This window comes from Sturnira hondurensis, unplaced genomic scaffold, assembly GCF_014824575.4.
Source record: "Sturnira hondurensis isolate 20B ecotype Veracruz unplaced genomic scaffold, ASM1482457v3 Scaffold0014384, whole genome shotgun sequence".
Classification (NCBI taxonomy): domain Eukaryota; kingdom Metazoa; phylum Chordata; class Mammalia; order Chiroptera; family Phyllostomidae; genus Sturnira; species Sturnira hondurensis.
The window spans coordinates 28,444,493-28,469,323 of NW_028087015.1; the positions used below are offsets into that span (position 1 = coordinate 28,444,493).

A 24,831-nucleotide genomic window follows, 5' to 3' on the forward strand; every position below is an offset into this window, starting at 1 on the left:
CATACACTTCCCCCTTTACCAAATCAACTCCGTTTATTACTTCAGCTACTTTTAGTTAAATATTAAGGAAGGCCACTTGAATTAGTTGTAGAATCCTGATAATACAATTATAATTTTATAGTAAAATTTGATAAAATGTGATTATCTTTAGTAAGGACTGAGCCAATGGAATCAGTTTAGCCTGGTTTCTTTAAATTATCTTTCATCCTTGTATGTGTAGTAGTTGAGTTGCCTACATTTTTCAGTTAGAATTTATGTCAGTAGTTCTTAACTTACAGGCTAAGAACATTGTGGGGAAGTGCATTACAAAGTATTGTCTGAGGCGCTAACAAATGATTTGCCCTTTTCATTTTGCACTAGTATTTTTCAACTGCATATTAATATTGCTATAATTATATAAAAATTATATTTATGGTAGGATTTTGTCATATTTTCTTAGTAAATTAATATACAATATTGTGGGGATATTAATGAAGGGGTCCTTTTACTTAAAGAGTAGAGAACCAGTAATTTCAGCATGCTGTAAGGAGAATATATGTATTGTTCATATTTTAAAATTTGTTTTCAGAACATTCATAGTGAATGTCAGGGGATCAGTTATAATATTTAAATGAGTGACCAAACTACCAAATGGTAAAAGCCCCTTAATCTTAGAGATGATTGTACTTTAAGTATAAGATCTTTATTAACTGACATTCTGTCTTTGATTACTGAAATTTTTGGCATTTTGTGAAAATTAAGGCATTATAAAAGATTTTTTTGGCAGGAGCCTTGCTTTGGGGTTTTCCTTTTCATCTCTTAGGATCCCAGCTCACAGATTTTCTAAGAACCCTGTCATTTCTCCTCAGTACCTCTATGCCGGAGACAAATGAAGAATGGAGTAGTGATAATGTTGTGTTAATTTGTAAACTGAATGCCTCTTTTTTACATGCTAGGATTGGAAAGAGAAGGAAAAGCTAAGATTTACTAATTCCTTTCTCATATTGCTGTGCAGAGTCACAAAACATCCCATTTTATATTAGGTTATTAGAGGCTCAGAAAAGGCAACTTGCATAAGATCATGAGGCATAAATCTTTGCTCCAGAGATGTTTTTTCATTTTACCTCACAGCCTTTCAGTGTGGAGGGATACTTTTCAGTTATCTAAATGATGTAACTTCAAGAGTAAAGATTACTTAGAGGAAAATTTGTACTTTATTTAAACTTAAAAAATTTCACTAGGTTGAAATCAATACAAAACTGGTGTGAATTACACTTATATTCTGCCATCCAGGAAGGAAAAAGGAAATGTCACTCGATTACTTGAAAAACATTTGATACCTTTTTGAAACTGCTGTAACTTAGGGGCTGGAAAGTGAGAGAAATTATGGTAATATAGTGTCCTCGCCTGGATTTTGTCTTAGGCAGAATATCAGTTCAAATGCAGGTTTTAAAAGTCAGAGTGTAACATTCTGTTGGGTTGGTTTAGATTGCTAATTTTATTTATTTTTTTCAAGCAACCATGTCCTATCTTCTTTAAAGTTTTTTTGGTTAAATTTTGTTGGGATTATAATGTAGTAAAAGACAGATTCATCAGTAGTTGCTTAGTGATGAAGAACTATAGTGTAACTACTGTAGTTAAATAAAAACCTATACATGTGTTTAAAGAGCAAGAATTGCTCTTTAGTAGGGTATACAGTTTGAGGGGAGAAAAGAATAAAGACCTTAAATAGTAAATCAAAATTCTGGTAAATTAATCTGCTAGCTAGAGCATGAATGTAAATGAGTAAGTTACTTTGTGCTTTGATTTACAAGATTTTTTCTTCTAATTGACTACAGGGTTGTTGCCATACTTTTTGTCTATTTTTGGTAAAGAATCTTGGTTCTGAAGGAAGGGAGGTCACACTACATGAATAAAAGCAGATAAAGTTAAAGTCAACATTTTTGGCATATAAAATCATCAGAATTAAAGGAGTTTTAGAAGTCACTTGCTACTTTGGCCAATGGAGTTTGAGAAAAGATGCTTTAGCTGGTGGATGCTCTTTTGATCATAAAGACAGTTTTAAACTGATGGTTTACTCTGGGGGTGTATGGTGTATGTGGACTGGGACTAGAAAGACTTCAGGAATCAATGCAACTCAAGGGACTCTAGGTCTGTTCTCAGAACTGTGCTAAATTTTGCATGCATGCTTTCATTTCTTAAACAGTCCTGAGAGCAATGGGGGGAAAATCGGGACAATTGTAATTGAACAACAATAAACAAACTAACGAACAAAAAAACAGTCCTAAGAGCCAGGTAAGTTATCATTCCCTTTAGATGAGGAAACAGAGACTTAGGGAGGTGAAGAAACTTGTCCAGCCAAGATTTGAATGCAGATAATCTGACTCCCAACACAGATATTTGTTTCTATAGAATATTGTCTACATGGTTTATATTAACTCAGTATATTTGTTTTGGCTTTCTTTTGAAATTATCCCACCTCTCCATTTAAAAAAAGTCTTATATTTTACTGGACCAAGATTTCTTAATCCCAATGCCCCACGACTCTTAAAGAAGCTATAAATGGACTCCAGGTGGATAGGAACTCCTTGAAATTACATGCACATTTCTTAATGTATATGCAGATTTCTGGGGAGAGAATCAAAATCTAAAAATGGTCTGTGATCCTCCAAAGTAGTGATGATCACTCCACTATTAAGCTGCTCTAGGGAAGATACAATGAATTTGCATCTTGTATTCCTTAGCACCTTATTGTGTGGAATTTAACGAGAGGTGTTATATGGGGAAATTAGTAATAATTTGGGAGTTTTAAGATGCCTTGAATATTTACTAAGTGGGTATTATTAAAACATCAGTTTTATTTACTTGGTTTAGAAAATGTTTTTGTTACTGACTGGTTCAGATTTCCAACTTTATAGTAGTTCTACAAAGTTAGGTTTTTGAAGTCAGAGCATAAAGCAAAAACTAAGCATAGTCACAAATGTCATTAAGTCTCCTAGACTTAGAGCTGCCATATGGTTTCTCATAAAGACCAGGGTTTTTTTGCCTTCCATTTTAAGAATAGACTGTTTTAGTACCTAATGAAGTATTAAGGCCCATAGATGTTAAAGATTGTAACATCTTTAAATGTTACAATTATACTAAGTGTTTGAAGCGTTTACAGTATAAGTGTTTGAAGCGTTTACAGTACAGTGACAGTATAAGAGGCACAGGGAAACTGAGAGTAGGTGAGGGAATAGCATCATCATTTCTCTCATTTCAGGTTTTGTCAGGGGCATATGCTTATTTATTGACCATAATAGCCAATAGTATGTGGGGAATTGCACACATTATTTTTTAGCATTCATTCACACATATTTGTTCTGTTACAAGTAAAATTTGTGAAGTTAGATATAGACAGGTGAAAATCTGATATGATTTCAGTGCATGTTGTACTTTCTGGCTGTTGTGTTTACGTGGAAGCATGGGTTTCACTGTTAAGGTTCCATGTATTGTAACTAACAAAAGTCTTATTTAGCCTAGTTTAGTTTACTGAATGTAATGACTGCTCACATTTTGTTTTATTCAGTGGTTTTATTTGTACCTAATGATGACTTACTTAAATTCTATTTCTCAAGTGACTTTTCATTTCTGTCTGGTTTCTTCCCAAGTGAAAAGTCAAGATAGATCTTTTAAGCACCTTGCTCATAAAGTCAGTGATGGGGATTTCCTTTTTACCTTCAAATTCAGTGTATATTTATTTCAATCTGTGTGCTTTGTCTATATCTGTAATGCCATTTTCCCTTTTATCAGACCTGTGCTCCTCATCACCATTTGATGAAGGGAATGAGCACTCTTATCATCAAAAAAAATATTTTACTTCTATTTGCCTTTACATTGCACTGCAGGTTTTTTCTCTCCACTTTTTTTATTTGCAGATTGTCTTTGTATTACACAAAACTATACTGGTAGTATTTATTATCTCTAGTCATTAAAAATGTTATACACATGTATTTTGATTGAGAATGTTACTAAGTAGAAGACCTCTTGTATTTAATTGTATTGGACATGCATGTTGCTTTATTACATTGATAGGTTGTACAGTGTGTCACAGATCCTTTTTGGATCTCCAAATTCTCATTTAGTAGTAGTCTTTCAGAATAGACCTTGTTATAATAGAGTTTCATTCGTATTATTTGCCATGTAAACCTTGAGGAAGTGTTACAGTCAGTCTCTAGTATGTTTAACAGTTAATGTTTAAAATCTCTTAATACAGTGAGCTGTCACCATGTTTAATAAATTACAATATTGCGTTAGCATAAATTCCTTTGGGTGCCAAGTTATCTATTATTTCACAGATGCTTGGTTTTATTTATGGGTTTGTGTCTAAACTTTGTGGGTTGTCCTGCTTTTATTTTTTTATTCACTTGTCACTATGCAGTAGCATAATTCTTTAAGTGGCATATGTGTAAAAATAGTTTTCAAGAGTTCTTTGAAAGTATTGAAAAAGTAGATCCATCAAACCTCTGAACTTTAAGCAGTGGAATAAGATAAAGCTCCCATAATTTATGTGGACACACTAGTTTGTTTATATTTGAATGGAATGCGTTCTTATACTACGTTTCATCCCCAACATTGGGGAAACTATAGGAGTACCTTTAGCTGACAAAATTAGATGGAGGTAGCAGCCTTATTGTTTTCCTCTGAAGTTTTGAACCACTAAAGACAAGAGAAGTGTGTACGTGTTGGGGAGGGATTCATTATTAACTTTATATTCTGTTTTAGAGTAAGCTGTTGATACTTCGTAAAGTCTTCTCTTGTATTAAACATTTTTTTGAATGGGAACTTTAATTTTAGTTACTAGTTGGATTCAGTAATCAATAGTTGTATCAAATATTTTTTGAGTCTTGGGGGCTCTATTAAAGTATCAGAATTTATTTTTGGAAAGGATAAACTATCATTGAAGTCTTTTAAATGTGAATATATATATATATATATATATATATATTCTTGATTTGCTAGTGATCTAATTTTCTACTTTATTAATAATTTTATTTTAAGTAAGTGAAGCCAGTATTGTTACATTATTGTTATGCAGATTGCCTCCAACTCCATAGGTCAAGCTTTAAGAAAGTAATTTTGAAAATTTTTAAAAAGTAAAAGCAAACATTTACTTTTTATTTTTTATAGCTTTAAAAAAAAAGATTTTATTTATTTATTTATCTTTAGAGGGTAAGGAGAGAGGGAGAGAAACATCAATGTATGGTTGCCTTTCGTGCGTCCCCTGCTGGGAGTTGGCCTGCAGGGAACTGGCCTGCAACCCAGGCATGTGCCCTAACTGGGAATTGAACCGTGATCCTCTGGTTCGGAGGCCTGTGCTCAATCCACTGAGCTACGGCAGCCAGGGCAACATTTACTTTTTAAAAATTATTAGACATAAGCTTGTATATTTTGGCTGTTTTTCTATGTGCCAGGTTTCTGACATTATTTTAGTAAGAAAGATAACTTAAAATCTTATTTGTAGATGTAAATTGTATGAATTTAAAAAATAAGATTATATAGGTCTTTCTAAAGTAAAACAAAAGCTTACATCACAATAACTTCTAGTTTTGGGGGGGGTTGCTTTGTTCTTTTGCTAAAAACAGGGAAATTTTTGATTTGTCAAGAATCTAGATTGAAGTGAAAGGATGTTTTTTTCTTATACAATAAGCTGCAGCTCTTCAAAACAAATTTTTTTTACTCCAACATACTCAAGTATTGAAGTTATCTTTCACTGGTTCTCTTGATAGGATTTTAATACCACCAACAAATATTTTTGTTTTGTTCTTTATTCTTTTTTTTCTCTAGCATTTTACTATAAAAATTTTCAAATCAAAAATTGAAAGAATTGTGTTGTGAGCACTGATATACCCACACCTAGATTCTATAGTTAACATGTTCTTTATTTGATTTATTATATACCTTATCCATCACTCTACCCATTATTCCCTCTTGTTAAAAAATGTATTTCAGCCCTGGCTGGCGTAGCTCAGTGGGTTGAGCGCGGGCCTACAAATCAAGGGATTGCGGTTTGATTCCCAGTCAGGGCACATGCCTGGGTTGCAGGCCAGTTCCCAGCAGGGGATGCATGAGAAGCAACCATACATTAATATTTCTCTCCCTCTCTCCTTCCCTTCCCCTCCAAATATAAATAAATAAAATCTTTAAAAAATGTATTTCAGAGTAAGTTGAGTATATTAGGATAATTTTTTCTTACGTATTTCATACATGGTATTAACTAGAGTGAGGTGTGTTTTTTTTACTGCATATCTTTATTTCTTAAATTTATTATGTATTATTTTTTTACTTTTTTAAATATATTTTATTGATTATACCATTAGAGTTGTTCTATTCCCCCCCTTCATTCCCCTCTACCCCTGCACACCCCCTCCCCCACCATTGCCCCCCTTTGGTTTATGACCACGTATCTCAAGTTCTTTAGATTCTATATTTCCCCCACTATTCTCACCCTCCCCCCTATTTTCTACCTACTGTCTATGCTATTTTCTGTACCTTCTCCCCCCTTCTCCTCCTCCCACTCCCCAGTTGCTAACCCTCCATGTGTTCTTCATTTCTATGGTTCCACTCCTGATCTAGCTGTCCTCTTGCTTTGCTTTGCTTTTGTTTTAGGTGTGGTTGTTAATAACTGTGTGTTTGCTGTCCTTTCACTGTTCATATTTTTCATCTTCTTTTTCTTATATAAGTCCCTTTAGCATTTCATATAATAAGGGCTTGGTGATGATGAACTCCTTGAACTTGACCTTATCTGAGAAGCACTTTATCTGTCCTTCCATTCTAAATGAAAGTTTTGCTGGATAAAGCAATCTTGGCTGTAGGTCTTTGGATTTCATGACTTGGAATACTTCTTTCCAGCCCCTTCTTGCCTGGCAGGTCTCTTTTGAGAAATCAGCTGACAGTCTGATGGGTACTCCTTTGTAGGTGACTGTCCCTTATCTCTTGCTGCTTCTAGGATTCTTTCCTTCATTTTAGTCTTGGGTAATGTCATTATGATGTGCCTTGGTGTGTTCCTTCTTGGGTCCAACTTCTTTGGGACTCTCTGAGCTTCCTGGACTTCCTGGAAGTCTCTTTCCTTTGCCAGACTGGGGAAGTGTCCTCCTTTATTATTTGTTCAAATACGTTTTCCACCTGTGGCTGTTTCTTTTACCCTTCTGATACCCCTATAATCCGGATGTTGGAGCATTTAAAGATGTCCTGGAGGTTCCTAAGCCTCTCCTCATTTCTTCGAATTCTCATTTCTTCATTCCTTTCTGGTCGAATGTTTTGTTCTTCCTTCTGGTCCATTCCATTGATTTGAGTCCTGGTTTCCTTTCCATCACTATTGGTTTCCTGTGCATTTCCCTTCATTTCAATTAGTTTAGCCTTCATATGTTCCTCTAATTTATGACTATAATCAACCACTTCTGTGAGCATCCCAATCAGCAGTTTTGAACTGTGCATCTGATAGGTTGGCTATTTCTTGGTTGCTTAGAGTTATTGGCTCTGGGGCTGTGAGTTCTTCTTGAGCCATATTTTGGACTGTTCATGCCTGTTACGTATGAGGAGTGGGGCCCTAGGTGTTCACCAGAGCGGGGCAACTTAGTCACAGGGTTGTGACACTGTATGTGGGTGCAGGGTCGAAGAGGAGCAATGGTGGTCTCGTCTGCCTCCTCCCGCAGCAGCCGCTGCCACTGTCCTCGGGGCTCGCGCGTTCAGTCCCACTGCTCGCGAATGTGCTACCATGGTCAGCCCTCTGATGCTGGGTTTGCCTACTGGGGCCTGCGAGGTCCGTCTCACTGCTCACTGTGCTGGTTTATCTGTGCGCGAATGTGTGACTGAGGTCAGTCTGTCCCACGCCCTCACTGAGTCCTCACTGCTACCCCAGCTGCCTTTGTGCCTTGGTCGGGGTATCTTTCCTCCCCAACCCTGCTCTGCTTCTGGCTCCGCCCCTCTTACCAGTCCCAGTTGAATGGTTCTTTGTTGTCGGACTTCCGTATAGTTTAGTTTTCTGTTCTTTGGCTGTGTCTTTGTTTATTAAACCTTTGTTGTATTCAAACTTGATTGTGGGAGAAGGCACAGTGTTTCCACCTACACCTCCATCTTGGTGGCAGTCCGTTACTGCATCAGGTTTTTTTTTTTTTTTTTAGGTAAACTTTGCATAGAGTCAGGTGCATAAATCTTTAATGTACCATCAGATTAGTTTTGACAAATCATCCAGCTGTGTAACTTAAATCTCTACAGATATAGAACATTACATTCAACTCCAAAAACTTCCACGTCCAGTCAGTACTCATCACCTCATTACTATTCTGATTCTTTTCACCATTGATTAGTTTTGCCTGTTCTAAACCTTCATATAATTGGATTCACCAAATACTCTTGTATAAAGCTTTTTTCATGCAGCATGATATTTTTAAGATTCATCAATTTTTGACTTTCCAGTTGTTCATTTCATTTTTATTACTTACTCTTGGTTTATTTTTAGGGCTCAAATGTATTGTAGATAGAAATTATTTGCTCTTTCCTGATTCTTAAAGTACACTATACTAAACTCCAAAGGTGGTATTGATTACATTATATATCTTTGCTTCTTGTTCATCTCCCCCACTCTTAAAGAAGCATGCTCTCAGAACATAGTAGAATATGCTGCATCAATATTTGTTGGCCAGTTTGTGATTAGAAGTCTTTCTCACAGCTTTTGTTACAGAGATTCCAAACATGGGATACAACTATAAATGTAATTAGCATTTGAATAAAGACAAATTTCTATCCTTTTTTTCTTCACTAGGTAGGGAATCTTCATTTTTACAGTGAGTAAATGTGAAACTTAAATGACTACAAAGTTGAAAAAGATTATATAATGTTCTTTATCATATAGAGAGATGAAGACTAAGAACCAACCATATATTCAGTTGGCCAAAAAGTCCGTGTGTTTTTTTTCCATAAAATAAAATGCATGTTTTCCACTTTACCAATAATTTTATTGATTTGGATATTTTGAGAATGTTGGCTATCTCCTGCGTGGTATAATGTTGATTCATTTAATTCCTCAATTTGATCACTATCCACTTCAACTGCTTTACACAACTGTGGAGCATTGTCCAGTGAGAAACCTCCAGGACGAAACTTGCAAACCACTTTTGACATGTTTGATCAGTCACACCACCTTCTCCAAAACTGCACAAATCTTTTTTGTGTTTCAGTTGTGTTTTCACCTTTCTTGAAATAAAGCATATGCGAAATGATTATTTTCTTCCACCTTCATTATTAAAATGGCTACACAAAAATTCACCAGTTTTGATTACTTTTTTTAAAAAATGCATGCTGATATGATTGGTGTCACAGTACAGTCTAACAGAATTGTTTCAAATACAGTTAAAGACAATTAAGCACTACTAGAGCTATCTTATGAAAAAAATCAAAAGTGCTTTTTGGCCAACCTAATAATAAAGCTGTTCACAAACTAATTGTGTTTTGACCCTTTATTCTCTTAGACACATTTCATTTTTCGTTATGTCCTTAGTACTTTGATGTCCAAATTTAAAGCCCTTTTATTTTTATTTTATAGAACCTGTGTGTTTCTGTCATTATAAAAAATTCAAATAGAAAATTGAAAGAATTTTACTGTGAGCACTTATTCTTTAAGAATAACTTATTCGGAAGTAGCACAGAATTATTGCCTCTCATAAAACATGGCAACTAGAAAGTTGGGAGTCTTATCAGGTAAGAGAAGTGGAGGAGCTTTTGAGTTTTTGGTCTCCTTTTTGTTTCATTCATTATCTCTATGTATGTCTTTACCTCTGCAAATCCAGATAGATTGGTAGGGTTAAAATGGAAAAGTTATTTATGAGTAGAACAGGGTGGTACAAGAGTTTTACATTAGGCAAGCTTTAGTAGACAGTCTTATCCACAAAACTTTTGTTTGTTTTGATTGTTGATTTCATGTCAGTATTCACAGTAATATATTAAATATGGTTGAAGTGAATAGTTCCTGTCTTTCAGAATGACCATATATTTAATAGAGCCATGAAACAGTCTGAGAACTTTCAGAGAACAAATGTGCAATGTGCTCTGTGGCAAAAGAATGTTCACCCTGTCCCGTTTTTAGATTAGTCTGGCTGATGGTGAAATGCAAAAGTGTCTGCCACACAGGTGCAGTGTTCTGCAGCTGTTGGAAACATTTGTCCCCCACCCGCTACCACCTCCTACTTCTTCATGTATAATTATGCTCTGTTTAAACAATTAATGCCAGAAGATGGGATTTCAGAATTTGAATATCTGCTTGCAAAAAGGTACAACTTAGAGAGATAATTGGTCATTTAGGCAGCTGAATTTAACTGCCCAGATGACTTGAATTTTCCAAAGACTAAAACCTAGGTTTAAGGTCATGGAATTACAAAATTACAAGAGACTGCCTGTGAAAGCATATGTCTGCAGAGTTACTGCCATGAAGACTGAAGATGAAGTTAGAATGTTGTTTAGATGTAGTATGGTACTTAACAGAAAAATTATGATTTTTTTAAAGAAAACGATGCCTTGTGGTAAGTTTTATCACAGTATTATGAAAAAGTACCATGGAAGCAGAGAGAAGGGGAGGGACTGATGCTATCCCGTGGTCACGGGATACTTTCTATTTTGATATATCATGAAAAATCTTTTCCGAACTACTGTTAGAGAACTTGGTTTTGAACTTTTCCTCACCCAACTACAATAGTATATTCTCCAACAGCAGTGTCTTTCCTCCTTATACCCATTTTGGGCATTTTTCATATATTACATCATGAGAGTAAAGTTCCATGATTCCAGATCTGAAGGTTCTAGAGAAGAATGCTTTCCTTAAACCAAATATTTTTTTCTCCTGTAGTTTTTTTATAATGAAAAGAATGTAAGCTTTGGAGTCATACATAGATTTAAATCCCATCTTTTTGAAGCCCAGCTCTGAAAACTACAATTACATTAAGGAAGCAACTTAACTTTGTCATGCATCAGATTTCTCTGTCCATGGCTTGTTGCCTCTGCTCCCCTGGGTTCTGTTCAAATGCAGTCTTTTTAGTGTGGTCTTCTCTGATTATCTTATTTACTATTGCTTCCCTTCCTCACATGTCAAGCACCATCCTTACTGTTTTATTTTTAAGGGAGTAGAAGCATTTGACATAACTATACATTTAAAAAAATGTATTTATTCATTGTCTCTTCCAACTCCTCTAGAACAAAAGCTCCTTGAGGGTAGGGATATTTTTTATTTTGGTCACTGCCATATTTCTGGTACCTAGCACAAAAAGTACCTTATAAATATTTGCTAAATGTTTTTTTTTCTTTGTGAGTTATAAAAGAACAGGTCACCACAGACTTTTCTTCCATTTACTGCCACCAGGTGTGCAAAATGGAGCTTTTCTGAGGAGAACAATCTGCTTAGTTGATTCACATATTTTGTGAATATATTTATTGGTTTATACACTTCATTTCCCCCATTTATCTGAGAATTCATAATGGTTGATTAATTTGATCTTATACTAATAGAATTTTTTAAAAGTTTACATATAACAAAAAGAATCAGTAAAACTAGTAACATTTTTAGAATTGATGAGACAGAAAAAGAGAGGTTTGGAGAAGAGTTAATATGTCTTAGACTTCTGCCAAGATGGAGGCATAGGTGGAAACACTGTGCCTTCTCCCACAACCAAGTTTGAATACAACAAAGGTTTGGAGAACAAAGACACAGCCAAAGCCCAGAAAATTGAATTATATGGAAGTCCGACAACGACGAACCGTTCAACCAGGACGGCAAGAGGGGCGGAGCCACCAGCGGAGCAGGGTCAGGCAGGAAAGATCCCCCGACCTAGGTGAGCAGGCAGCCTGGAACCATTTGGGGTGTGGGGCAGACTGACCATGGTCGCACATTCGTGCACAGTGAGATGGACCACGCAGGCCCCAGGGGGTGAGGGCTGACGTCGGTGGCACACTCGTGTGCAGTGGGACGAAACTCGTGGGCTCGGTGACGGTGGCAGCTGCAGCACCTGTGGGGGCCGCGGCAGCAGGCGGCAGACGGGATGCCATTGTTCCTCTTTGACCCCGCCCCCACATACAACGTCACAACCCAGCGACTGAGTTGCCCTGCTCTGGTGAACACCTAGGGCCCCACTCCTCATACGTAACAGGCACGAACAGCCCGAAAGATGGCGAAAGAAGAACTCAAAGTCCCAGAGCCCATAACTCTCAGCGACCAAGAAATTGCCAGCCTCTCAGAAGCACAATTCAAGACACTATTTATCAGGATGCTCACAGAACTGGTTGATTATAGTCACAAATTAGAGGAACATATGAAGGCTAAACTAATTGAAATGAAGGGAAATACACAGGAAACCAATAGTGATGGAAAGGAAACCAGGACTCAAATCAATGGAATGGACCAGAAGGAAGAACAAAACATTCGACCAGAAAGGAATGAAGAAATGAGAATTCGAAGAAATGAGAATTCAAAAAATGAGGAGAGGCTTAGGAACCTCCAGGACATCTTTAAACATTCCAACATCCAGATTATAGGGGTACCAGAAGGGGGAAAGAAACAGCCACGAGTGGAAAACGTATTTGAACAAATAATAAAGGAGAACTTCCCCAGTCTGGCAAAGGAAATAGACTTCCAGGAAATCCAGGAAGCTCAGAGAGTGCCAAAGAAGTTGGACCCAAGAAGGAACACACCAAGGCACATCATAATTACATTAGCCAAGACCAAAATGAAGGAGAGAATCCTAGAAGCATCAAGGGATAAGGGGACAGTCACCTACAAAGGAGTACCCATCAGACTGTCAGCGGATTTCTCAAAAGAGACCTTCCAGGCAAGAAGGGGCTGGAAAGAAGTATTCCAAGTCATGAAATCCAAAGACCTACAGCCAAGATTGCTTTATCCAGCAAAACTTTCATTTAGAATGGAAGGACAGATAAAGTGCTTCTCAGATAAGGTCAAGTTCAAGGAGTTCATCATCACCAAGCCCTTATTATATGAAATGCTAAAGGGACTTATCTAAGAAAAAGAAGATAAAAAATATGAACAGTGAAAGGACAGCAAACTCACAGTTATTAACAACCACACCTAAAACAAAAGCAAAGCAAGAGGACAGCTAGATCAGGAGTGGAACCATAGAAATGAAGAACACATGGAGGGTTAGAAACAGGGGGGTGGGAGGAGGGGAAGGGGGGAGAAGGCACAGAAAATAGCATAGACAGTAGGTAGAAAATAGGGGGGAGGGTGAGAATAGTGGGGGAAATACAGAATCTAAAGAACTTGAGACGTGGTTGTAAACTAAGGGGGACGAGAATGGTGGTGGAGGGGGATGAGGGGGGGGAATAGAACAACTGTAATGGTATAATCAATAAGATATATTTTTAAAAAAAGAGTTAATATGTCTTGCAAGTCAGTATGAAAGTATCGCAAGATTAGAATTAGTTCCTTGACGCAAAATATGATGGGAAGTCACTGGACAATTTTGAGGACTCTACTTGTATAATTAAAGGAACATTTTTGGAAGCTTGACCTCTCCAGTCATTAGGATGGTTTAAATGAAAGATAAGTCGAAATATTAAGGACATTTACAAAAAAAAGTTGGTGTATTTGAGGTTTGAAATAATCTGAATGAGAAAGTTAAAGGAGAAATGGTCAAAGGGGAGAATTTGAGAAAAAGCAATAATGTTGCTGGTATAGAGTATAAAAGAGAACAGTAACCGGTCTACAAACACTTAAAGGTTGTGCCTTTTGGGGGTGGAAGAGTCAAGTTTGAAGTAGCAACTTGGAATTATCATTGCCTTAGGATAAAGAATAAGAACTATAATTTACTCTCAGGTCCACTCCTAGAAAAGAGACTAATAAATAAGGAGGAATAAATGAAGTTTTGTGGTGGGATGATTTTGGAATATCATTTCTCCTCTGCTGTTGCCTGATAAGCAGAGGAGGAAGGAATATTTCATTAGGAACATGGGAACATATGTTGTTCCCATTAAAGTTTTAGGTAATTTGGTTGAGATAAAAGATACTGATGTAGTTTTAGAAATACTAAAATAATTTGGCAGAATTAAAATTAGATGTATAAAGCTACTTCTTTTAGAAATGAGGGCTTTGGTTTGTTAGAATTGCTATTTTTAGATGTAATTTTCTTTCTAAAAGTTAACCATAAGGCTACATTTTGCTTCTATAATTCCGTAAAATTCTATAGGTCTGTCTGTTAATTTAATAGGAGACCATTGTCATAGGAGATTGGGGGGAATTTTTTTAACAGAAAATGTGTAGGATGGAAAGTATATTGTTGGCTTTTTATACGTGTTTCACTCTAGGGTATTTTTAGCCCATTAGATAAGAGGCAGAAATCTAGAAAGGTACAGAGGACAGCTTAATGTTTTTCAACAGAATTATTGTTCTGCTCTTTGGCTTTCTCTTTGTTATCTTATCCCCCCTCTCCATTCCCACTTGTCCAGAACATAGCCTTCTCCAACTTCCTGCAGAATTTAACACTTTCCCTTCAGTGTTAACACAGAGTAGAATAAAGAAGAGTGGATTTCACTTAGGTAGCACTAGCAGTACTTTTCAAGCCCCAGTGCTTAGCGCTAGGCATACAGGACACATGGTCCCTGTCATGAGAAACTCAACTGCAGAGCAGTCTAGTAGGAGAACATCTACAATCCATAGCAATACTTTCATAGTGATACTGGAGCTAGTTTTCCATTTAATAATCTGGGCAAAAAACCGTTTTGTATATAGTAAAAAATAATGCATAGCTTTTTTTATAGACACTAAAACCTGTGTTTTAGAACTGAATGTTTTAGTATATTTTAGAACTATTCTTGTAAAGAGCATGTAAAAGATCTGTTTTTTAGTATTATTTGACCAATTTTTTAACCAGAGTTTTGTTTTAACTAGATTGACAGGGCATCTTTTGGCAGTATATTTAACTAAATATAGCTTAATTTTAAATTGCTCAAATTTTACTTAATAAAAATTAATGTTATTAAAAAATGTCTTTTTAGTCTGAGCATGTTTCAGTTCTTAACATTTTATTTAATCTTCAAGTTACATCATTCTTTCTATTCCCCTATTGAGTCCTTTTGATCTTCTTCAAAAATTTTTTTTTCCCAGCATTAAAACCCTATAGAAAAATATTGTCTAAAAATCCATTAGCAAATCCCTTTAGATGATGGCAGGAGACATTTTTTTCCTTGCTTTTTTTAATTGTACCTTGTTAAACTGGTCTCACACATGAACTTTCTTACAATCGGGCAGTTCCTGGTTCCTATGGGACTTCCTGTTTTCTCAAATAAAAATAGAAAAGCACCTCAGAAAGGAAACCTGGTGAGTGTGAAGTACTTTGTAGGCTCAGTTTTCATTGTGACCTGCATTATAGGGATCCAGGTATCAGTGATTTAAATATTTTCACATGTGACTTAAAAATAGATGATAAGGATGATATTCTAAGTAATAATCATGAGAGGTGCTACATAATTCAGCCATAAACTTGTATGTATCTTTTGGGGAGGTGTATAGGGAGGTTGGAGAGAAGGTGGTAAATCCTCTTTATAATATATATTGGAAATCCAAAGTTGTTTAATACTGAAACTTAATTCTCAGCTGCTTTGATCTATATATTTGTTTCTTGCTACTTTTCCAGATAGTAGCAATGCTTAGGAAGATTTTCTTTAGTTCTTAGAAATCAGAGTTCTAAATAAATTATTCATTGTTTTAAAAATGTTTATTTATTTTTAGAGAGGGGTGAGGGAGAAGAAGACTGAGAGAAACATCAATGTGTGAGGGATGACCTGAAACCTAGGCATGTGCTCTGACTGGGAATCAAACCAGCAACCCTTAAGTCTGCAGGCTGATGCTCAATCCACTGAGCCACATCAATCAGAACATGAATTACTCGTTTTTAAAGCATGTTATAGACCGCACAAGTAGACACTACTCTTAGAAGTTTTTTGAAGAGAAACTAAGGTGGAAACAAATGATATAGTTATTAATAGTAACAACAGTTGGTAACATGTATTAAGTGTTTGAGGCAAAGCCAAGAATTTTTAATGATCTATCTCATTTAATCCTCATAACAATACGAGGTAGGTGTCATTGTTACATTCTTCCTTTATAGAAGAGGAAACTATAACTTAGAGTGGCAACGTAGATATTGGTTCATGTTGCTAGTAAGTGATGGAACTGGGACTTGAACCCAGCAGCTCTGACATCAGAGCACCTTCTCTCAATTACTACAGAGAGTACTACAAATTCAAAGTAAGACTTGGAAGTGTAGTAAGTTTGAAAAAATACTTTCCCAGATGTTACTGTTATCAGTTTGTTTTATTTGCATGTTTATATTCAGTTTTAGCAAAGTACGTGCTGCCATGTCAGAGGACTTTTTTAGGGGGGTTCTAATTCTCATTTTTAAATGATGCTAATAGTTCTCTCTTTTTTTTTTCTTGATAGTGAAAAACCCCTTTGATGAAACATTTGGAAAAATACAAGTAAGTAAAAGATTATAATGCTGATACTTTGTTTCATATTTTATGAGATAAAAGTTTTAGGGTGACTATCAACTAAAAATAGTAATTTAAAAAGATTCTTTTAGGGTGAAGCAATACGTTTTCTTATTTTGAATATTCCTTAACTGTAGTATAATTAAATCTGACACAGATTTTTCCCCCAAGTGCAGAACTGTTTATCATGTTAAGGTAAAAACCACTGTCCAGTAAAATGACAGTGGAATGTCATCTGGGGACCTCGCCCTACTTTTGGAGGTATGGATGCTCTCATAAGTTATTGAATACCCTAGTAGTTTTCGTAGGTTTTGACCTCATCCTTTCCCTTTGGATTTTTTGCTCATTGGTATGTATGCCTGTTCAACCAGCACGAAGACAAAGGATTTAGAAAGAAACACTCCTTGGGGTGCCCTTCTATGATTCCTTTTTTTTAAAGGATCTATAATGTTTATTTTAACCTAAATTTTATTCGCATGAAAATATTAGTTGCATACCATCATTTATAGACACTTCACATCTTAAGATATTTGAGTTTTAACACACCATTCCTAATTTTTTATTTGTAGGATCTGATAGCAATATACTATGTATAGAACACATTATTTGTTGTGATAAGTAATAATATATACTCAGATCTACAGAATATTGCTTTAGATTAGATTGTAAGAGTGAGGCTTTATTTTTAATAGTAGTATTTTGTCATGTTTGTTTTAAAAGAATTGACTTTTAAAACACTGCTACTGGCATAGTAATTTAAATTTGTACAAAGTAGTCATCGAACATGGATTATGCAAGACTTTATTTTCTTCTGTATAGTTTTCCCCATTAGGGAAACTGAAGTTCTGAACTTCTAAATAACAGTATAATTATAATGAAGATGATGGTAGTTCACTTATATTACATACTTATTCTGTGCCAGGTACCATGCTGTGTTTAAAATCCATTATCATGATTTAAACAGATACATGAGACAAACAGTTGAAAATATTTTTGAGGAGAAAAATTGTCCGAGGATAGAAAAGGGAAATATTTAAAGGTGACAAATATGAGAAAATTTGGTAGAATCTTTTTACAGTTTATTTTTTCCTCCCAAAAATAAGAACTTTGCTTTAGAGAATAGGTGTTACTCGAAGAAAATCTGGACCTTACCAAACAATTAGAAGGTAGCTATATGAAATTGTACAATTATTTTCATTTAATGAAAGGTTACATGAAAGCTTTCTTTAAATATTAACTTATGGGTAGATCTTCAACTTGTTTTCAGGGTGATTAGGGAAGCCACTAGTTAGATACAATCCAAGCTGAATATTAGGAGAGACCATTTGAAAAGCAGTCAGAATGTAAGAAGACTATAATGAAGCTGTAAGCCAATATGTTTTTTTATAAAGAAAGTAGCTTTAATATTTGATTTACACACTTTTCAGATTTACTTTTAATTTAGCATACTGGTGCTAAACATAATTGAACCAAAGCCTTTCTCAAAATTGATTTGTTCACTTTGATAACGTAGTTTTACATCGTAACTTATTTGATCATTTGGATGGCACTTAAAATTCTTACTGTATAGAAACGTTTATTTTGAATAAGTTGTCATTGGAAAAAATAATTCTTGAAAAATATAATTGAGCTTTTTGCTTAAATGTAACAGTATATATGTTACCCAGTATGAGCTCCAGTTATATCTAATTATATTTTGTTATTCTTCTTGTCTAGTCCAGTGTGAATATTATGATTACATCATAATAGATATAATCACACAGGAGGGGGCAAGTATCAGATTTTTGGATTTAGTTTTATTTTCAAAAGGGGTTTTGAAAATAGATTTGATCAGGATATATGAAACAAAAAGGAAATCAGTCACTTTTCTAGGTAAGGGAGGAAACAAACTACAAACTCTCAGCTGCTTTAATGTCAGCCTGATCAGACTTACCTTAGTTTTATGTAACAGGTTCACAAGCTACACTATAATTGGAGTTCCTTCTCATTGTATTATAATGAACATATTTATTAACGACAATTTTGTGGCTTAATGTATCACAAATGCATAGTTTTCAGAATCCTGGATTTCAGCCCCTGCAGTTATTTTTTGATGTCAGATATTTTGCAGTTTGGATTTTTAGGCTAATGTAAAGATAAAGACTGGCTTGATTCAGAATCTGGTTGAGATAAAGTTGAAGGTAGGGAAAGCAAATGGATGGAAAGGCAAGTAATTGTCTCTATCAACCAGCTCACATAAAACTGAGGACTCTGATAGTAGGATCATGGAGCCCTTGGTGAGTTTTCACTAAAGAGTGGCATTTGTTAAAGCTGCATTGACAAAAAGCATGCCACTTGTAGTGTCCAACCTTTTCTTCGGTCTCTGAACATATAGCATGAAAATAAATGATGAGGTTGCATGTTCATGGCATATAATGCCTTCCTCAGCTTTTTATATCTGGTCTAAATTTGTTCTTGGTCATATTCTTCCAAGTAATCCTCTTTTGTTAGACACTTCAGGAAGAAAGGAAATAATAAAAACACAGCTCCCTCATGAGTCATGAATTTATTTCAAATAGTATGATAGGCTGTTATTACGCCCTCTCCTAACCTACCCTTCTCCATTGTTTATATTGGTCTCTCTTCATTGCTCTTAAGTTGGGGGGGGGGTCTCATTGCTTTAAACTAGTTGGCCGAGTACATAGACATTTCAATAGTCTATTCTCTGTTTTTCTTTTATATGGTCAGAGTAATTGTCCTGATGCATGAGTCTGTTTTACTTTGGTCCTTGCCTTTCAGAATGAAATTCAACTCTTTGTACTGGTACCTAGGGCTCTCTAGCTCTTCATTCCATTCTTTTTTTTTTTTTTTCTCTTCTTCTTCATTCCATTCTGCTTTTCCAGTAGGTTGCTGAGTCAAAATAGGTGCTGATTATTATGTAAGGTATATAACAATGATTTTATGCCTTCATGCCTTTGTCCATGCTGTTTCTTCTGCTTGGCATGCTAGTCAGTTTTATTCTTCCTGTGAAGCTCAACTCAAATATCCTCTGTTCTGTAACCAGATCTCCTTCTGTCTTCTGTATTTACATTATTTTTTGTTTGCAACTGTACTATAACCCTTACTATGTTTTTTACCCTTGAGAACAGGAGCTACCTTGTTCATTAGGTCTCGCTTTGCTGAGAATAGTCTTTAACTCTTAGTAGATACTCATTAAATGCATGTTTTACTTTAATGGTTCATAAATTTATACAGGGCCACTTTGGGAACCTAAGAGAGGTTGAGGGTCAATCAGATTGTCAATACTCAATTCCCTTATTTTCTGGTTGAGTCAGATTAAACAAAACCTGAAGGCAGCCTGGAAGAAAACAGTGTCATAAAAAACAATATATGTGAGCATGCAATTGTATGGGGCAGGGGAAGATATGGGAGCATTGCTTTGGTGGTTGGGGGAATTGGTTGTGTATGAGACCTTTTTTAGCACTAACCTTATAGTGCTAATTTCCTGATCATCCTCATCAAACTAAAAAGGTTTTGCACAGTAAAGGAAATCATCAACAAAATAAAAAGACAACCCACAGAATGGGGGAATGTGTTCACCAATACATCCGATAAGGGGCTAATATACAAAATTTATAAAATACTTACAAACTCAACACCAAAAAAACAAACAATGCAATTAAAAAATGGGCAAAGGGCCTGAATAGATACTTCTCCAAAGAGGACATATACGTGGCCAATAGACATGAAAGGATGCTTATTGTTACTGATCATCAGAAATGCAAATTGCAGCCATCAATGAGATATCATCTCACACCTGTCAGAATGGCTGTCATCAATAAATCAACAAATAAGAAGTGTCGGTGAGGATGTGGAGAAAGGGAATCCTAGTACAGTGTTGGTGGGAACGCAGACTGGTGCAGCCGCTCTGGAAAGCAGTACAGAGACAACCTCAAAAAATTAAAAATGAATCTGCCTTTTCAGTGAGAGATCCCACTTCTGGGGATATATCCAAAAGAACCCAAAACTCTAATTTGAAAGAACATAAGCACTCCTATGTTCATTGAAGCGTTATTTACAGTCACCAAGTAATGGAAGCAGCCCAAGAGTCCATCAGTAGATGAGTGGATAAAACAACTATGGGACATTTACATAATGGAATACATATTACTTGGCCATAAAAAGAAGAAAATTTTACCCTTTGCAGCAGTATGGGTGGACCTTGGGGACATTATGCTAAGTGAATAAGCCAGTCAGACAAATACCATATGATTTCACTCTATGTGGAATTTAATGAACAAACTAACTAATAAGCAAGATAGAGAACAGGATGACAGCTAAGGTGGGTGGTGGGGGGACTGAGTAAAAAGGAAAAAAGACTAATGGACAACAGTGTGGTGATTGTTGGGGGGAGGGGATATAAAGGGACTAAATGATAATGAGAGAAAAATACAATTAAAATATTTTTAAATAATGTAAAATAACAATGTTTATTTTGATTACATGTTGAAATGATAATATTTTGGGTATGTTAAGTTAAAAGGAATATATTATCCAGAAATAAAATATTTAAAGTGATAATTTAGATTTTTAGGTTTAGATTTCTTTAAAATATGGTAGCTATTGTTTAAATATGAATTTGGCCTTTAGATTGTGTAGCTTCTATGATTTTAAATTTACTTATGTTTTATTGAGTAAGATTGTTACTTGGTATGTATGTTTCTTTTGGAGTTATAAATAAATTCATACAGGGACATAATAATTTCTTTTAATTTTTAGGAAAGTGAAAGAAATCTTATAATGAACACTTTATACAAGCTTCATGATCGATTGGCACAGCTTGCAGGTAATTTTAACAATCATATATACTAAAAATGTTTTGAAAATTAATTTGCATGCTGTAGCAGTAGAAATAGTTTTTCTCAGGTTTAGTGTTCTGTTTGTGAAATATTTTTTCTTTAGAAGTTTTTAGCTATAAAAACTTGTAAAGTTTTTTACCTATACAGGTAAGGTTATGACCTGTAAAGTTATTACCTATACAGAGTGGATTTTTATTCTTGTAGATATATTGTCTTTTTTTCTGCTTACAACATATACTAGATGAAATATATATGTGTATACTATAATTCCAAAGTCAGATTTCTTTTCTGCATTAATTAATAGTAACAAAATTCTGAAAGCTTAAGTATCAGTTGAATTGGGTAAGTGATGACTTAACTAAAATCCTAGATTAAATATAAAAATGAGGTTTCCCTTAAGTGGTTGTGTAGTTAACATTTTTATTCTTATTACACATAATCCTAAAGAAGAGGCTTTGTATTTTCTTCTTAGAAACAGTTACAAGAAAAGAAAAATTTAGTCGTTCAAACTTTTGATGTAGCAGATCCTTCTGTAGAAATCAAGTCATTTGTAGAAGCCTAGTGGATAAATGTGGAACTTCTCAGATCACATGCAGGCATTTATGATCCTGACAGTTCCCCATCCTCTCACCCATCTTTTTTCTTTTTTTCCCCAGTTTGGATCCTTAATTCTGGTCAGTTTTTTAGGCTCATAATTCTGTGCATTTCACTGAAAGTCTTCTTTGCATTAACTGATAAACTGTCGTATTTCTACACCACAAGCTAATAACATTTATTTGATATGCTATAGCATACAGAAAAAAGTTAAGTAGACTTTAGCCAGGAATTCCAGACATTGTACCACCATAAGCTTCTATACCATTGTTTTATGAAGTGTGCTATGTCAGCAAAATCTGAATTGCTTTTAAAGATAAAGATTCCTTCCTCTAGAATTCCCTCTAGGGATTGGCAAACTTTTTTCTGTAAAAGGGCCAGGTAGTACAATTTTTTAAGGCTTTGTGGGCTAGACGATCTTTGTTGCAAGTACTCGATTCTGCCATTATAGCATGGAAGCAGCGGTGGAGAATACATAAATGAATGAGTGTGACTGTGTTCCAATAAAACTTGATGTATAAAGACCAGAGGCAGGCCAGATTTGGTCTGTGCATTGTAGTTTGTTGACTTCTGCTGTAGATCTGTGGTATCTGAATCTCTGAGGACACATTATAAAGTTTGGAGAGTTACTTGTTTATCTAATGGGTATTTCTTTTCTTTTTACAACTCCAACCACTAAAATCTAGCCACTTGAACAAAAACTAGAAACAGGATTGTAGTTTCTTCAATGATAGAAGTATTTACCAAGGACTTTGCTTTAATTATTATACTTTTATGTTAACTTAAATACAATTTACTTGAAAGAAACAGGCCAGGAAAAACTTAAATTTGAAGTTCAGTGTGAATATAATTGATTTCTAATAACCACAGATAGCCTGAAAGAGAAGGTTTTGGATTCTCTTACAATTAGTTACAAGAAAAGGAAAATGTCGTTTTCTATATAAACCAGATCATAGCTAGAAATGTCTATCTAATTTCCCTTATTGATGTGTTATAATAATTTTTAAGGCATGTATACCCCTTGCTAAAGATTGGCTTTGTTATATTCTGAACATGTATGTTTCAAAGCTTATTTGAACATTTAGATTATTAATTTTAGTGATAGGTACATTAGCATAATGAATTTTCCCCCTTGGAAAATAATATGCCTATGAAGGTTCTTCTCTGTGCCATGATCTATAGATAGGCATAGTGTGATATGGTTCCTACCCTGTATAACAATTTAGTCTGGAGTATAAGATGAAGGCATGCTCTTATCTAGACTGAAATGCATTTTAATGGTTGTGGTTTATGTAAAGGTAATTGTTTATTTATATTACTTGAGTTTTCCCCAGAAAATATGTATGTTCATATTTCTCTACTACTAATATAACTATAACTGTAATTTGTGAAATATTTTAATATTTGTTTTCTTCTATTGAATATAATACTGGTTCAAAATGAATAATATGCTCATCTTTCCAGGAGATCATGAGTGTGGCAGTGCGAGTCAGAGAACCCTTTCTGTCCAAGATGCAGCTGCATATTTAAAAGTAAGCAGTGAAATTATAATTTTAATTAGCTATATTCTTGAAGTTTATATAAATCATTACAGCTTATATCCAAAATACCATGTGTTTGACTTATTGCACTGTTAAAAGCTTGGGCCGGCTGTTTTGGTGTAATGTCAGCAGATAGAAGAAGCAGAATTACTTAACATTGTTTTTGTTTAGTTTGCTTACATCCTCTTTGAGAGAATGCACGTTAATTTGTAAAGGAAACCAACAACAGTGGTGAGAGAGAAATTGAGGTTGGTATGTAACATGGAAAAAAGCAAGTATGCATCTAATCATTGTCACTTATTTCAGATCTTCTGTCCCACATTAATTTCATATCAGGGTTCTAAAAGAAATTACAGATGGATTTTATAAACCACTGTAAGTAATCTTTAAGAAATCCTGGATGAAAGGAAGGGTTAAGATGGACAGTTGTCCTTCTGATTTCCAAAAAGAAAGTGGATTTTGAAAATCATACTGGTGAGATTAAATTCTATAAATATAATTCCATAAGGGTGTAAGTACTTAAATATGGAAATGCTGGTTTCTAGAAGTTAGCATGGTTCATTACAAATAAGTCATGTCATAAATTTCAATTTCGCCTTTGCTTATTATGTTACAAAAAAAAACCCCAGACCATGAGGTCTACCCTGTAAACATTTTAAGTGCACAGTATAGTATTGTTAAGTATATGCACATCAGTGTACTTAAGTCTCTAGAACTTTTCATCTTGCCTGACAGAATCTCTATCCCCATTTCACAACAGCTATTCATTTCCCTCTCCTCCCAATCCCTGACCACCAGGGATTCACTTTGTGTCTCTCTGAGTTTGACTATAATATATACCTCATATAAATGGAATTATGCAGTATTTATCTTTTTGTGACTGGCTAAACTTCACTTAACATAATGTCCTTAAGATTCATCTATGCTATAACATGACAGGATTTTTGTTTTTTAAGGCTGAATGCTATTCCATTTTGTGTGTGTGTATATGTGGGTACCACATGTTCTTTGTCTCATTGATCTGTTAATGGAAATTTATGTTCTTTCCACTTCTTGGCTGTTGTGAATAATACCACAGTGAACATAGAGATGCAGATATCTCTTAGATCCTGTTTTTAATTCATAATCAGTTTCTTTAGGGTCAGTTTCTGGAGGTTTATTATGTTCATTTAGTCTGGCCGTATTTCCTTGTTTCCTTTGTGTGCCTTGCTACTTTGGGTTGGCAGCCGTATGCATTTGAAAACAGCCACATATCCCATTCTTTGTGCATGGGAAAACCTCCAACAATGAACTCAGAGATTCTGGGGTCATCTGAAATCTTTTCTGTGGTTGCATGGACTTGTGGGTATAAATTT

At 35.1% G+C, this 24,831-nt stretch overlaps 1 protein-coding gene across 1 annotated transcript in view; it reads left to right on the top strand.

Annotated features, from left to right (window-relative positions):
* LEMD3 (LEM domain containing 3) overlaps positions 1–24,831 on the top strand; it is a 67,942-nt gene that overhangs the window by 19,812 nt on the left and 23,299 nt on the right. The window contains exons 2-4 of the mRNA XM_037063083.1: positions 16,454–16,491; positions 21,262–21,328; positions 23,400–23,467. Of these exons, the coding sequence (XP_036918978.1) occupies positions 16,454–16,491; positions 21,262–21,328; positions 23,400–23,467 (173 nt within the window). The remainder of the gene's footprint in view (positions 1–16,453; positions 16,492–21,261; positions 21,329–23,399; positions 23,468–24,831) is intronic.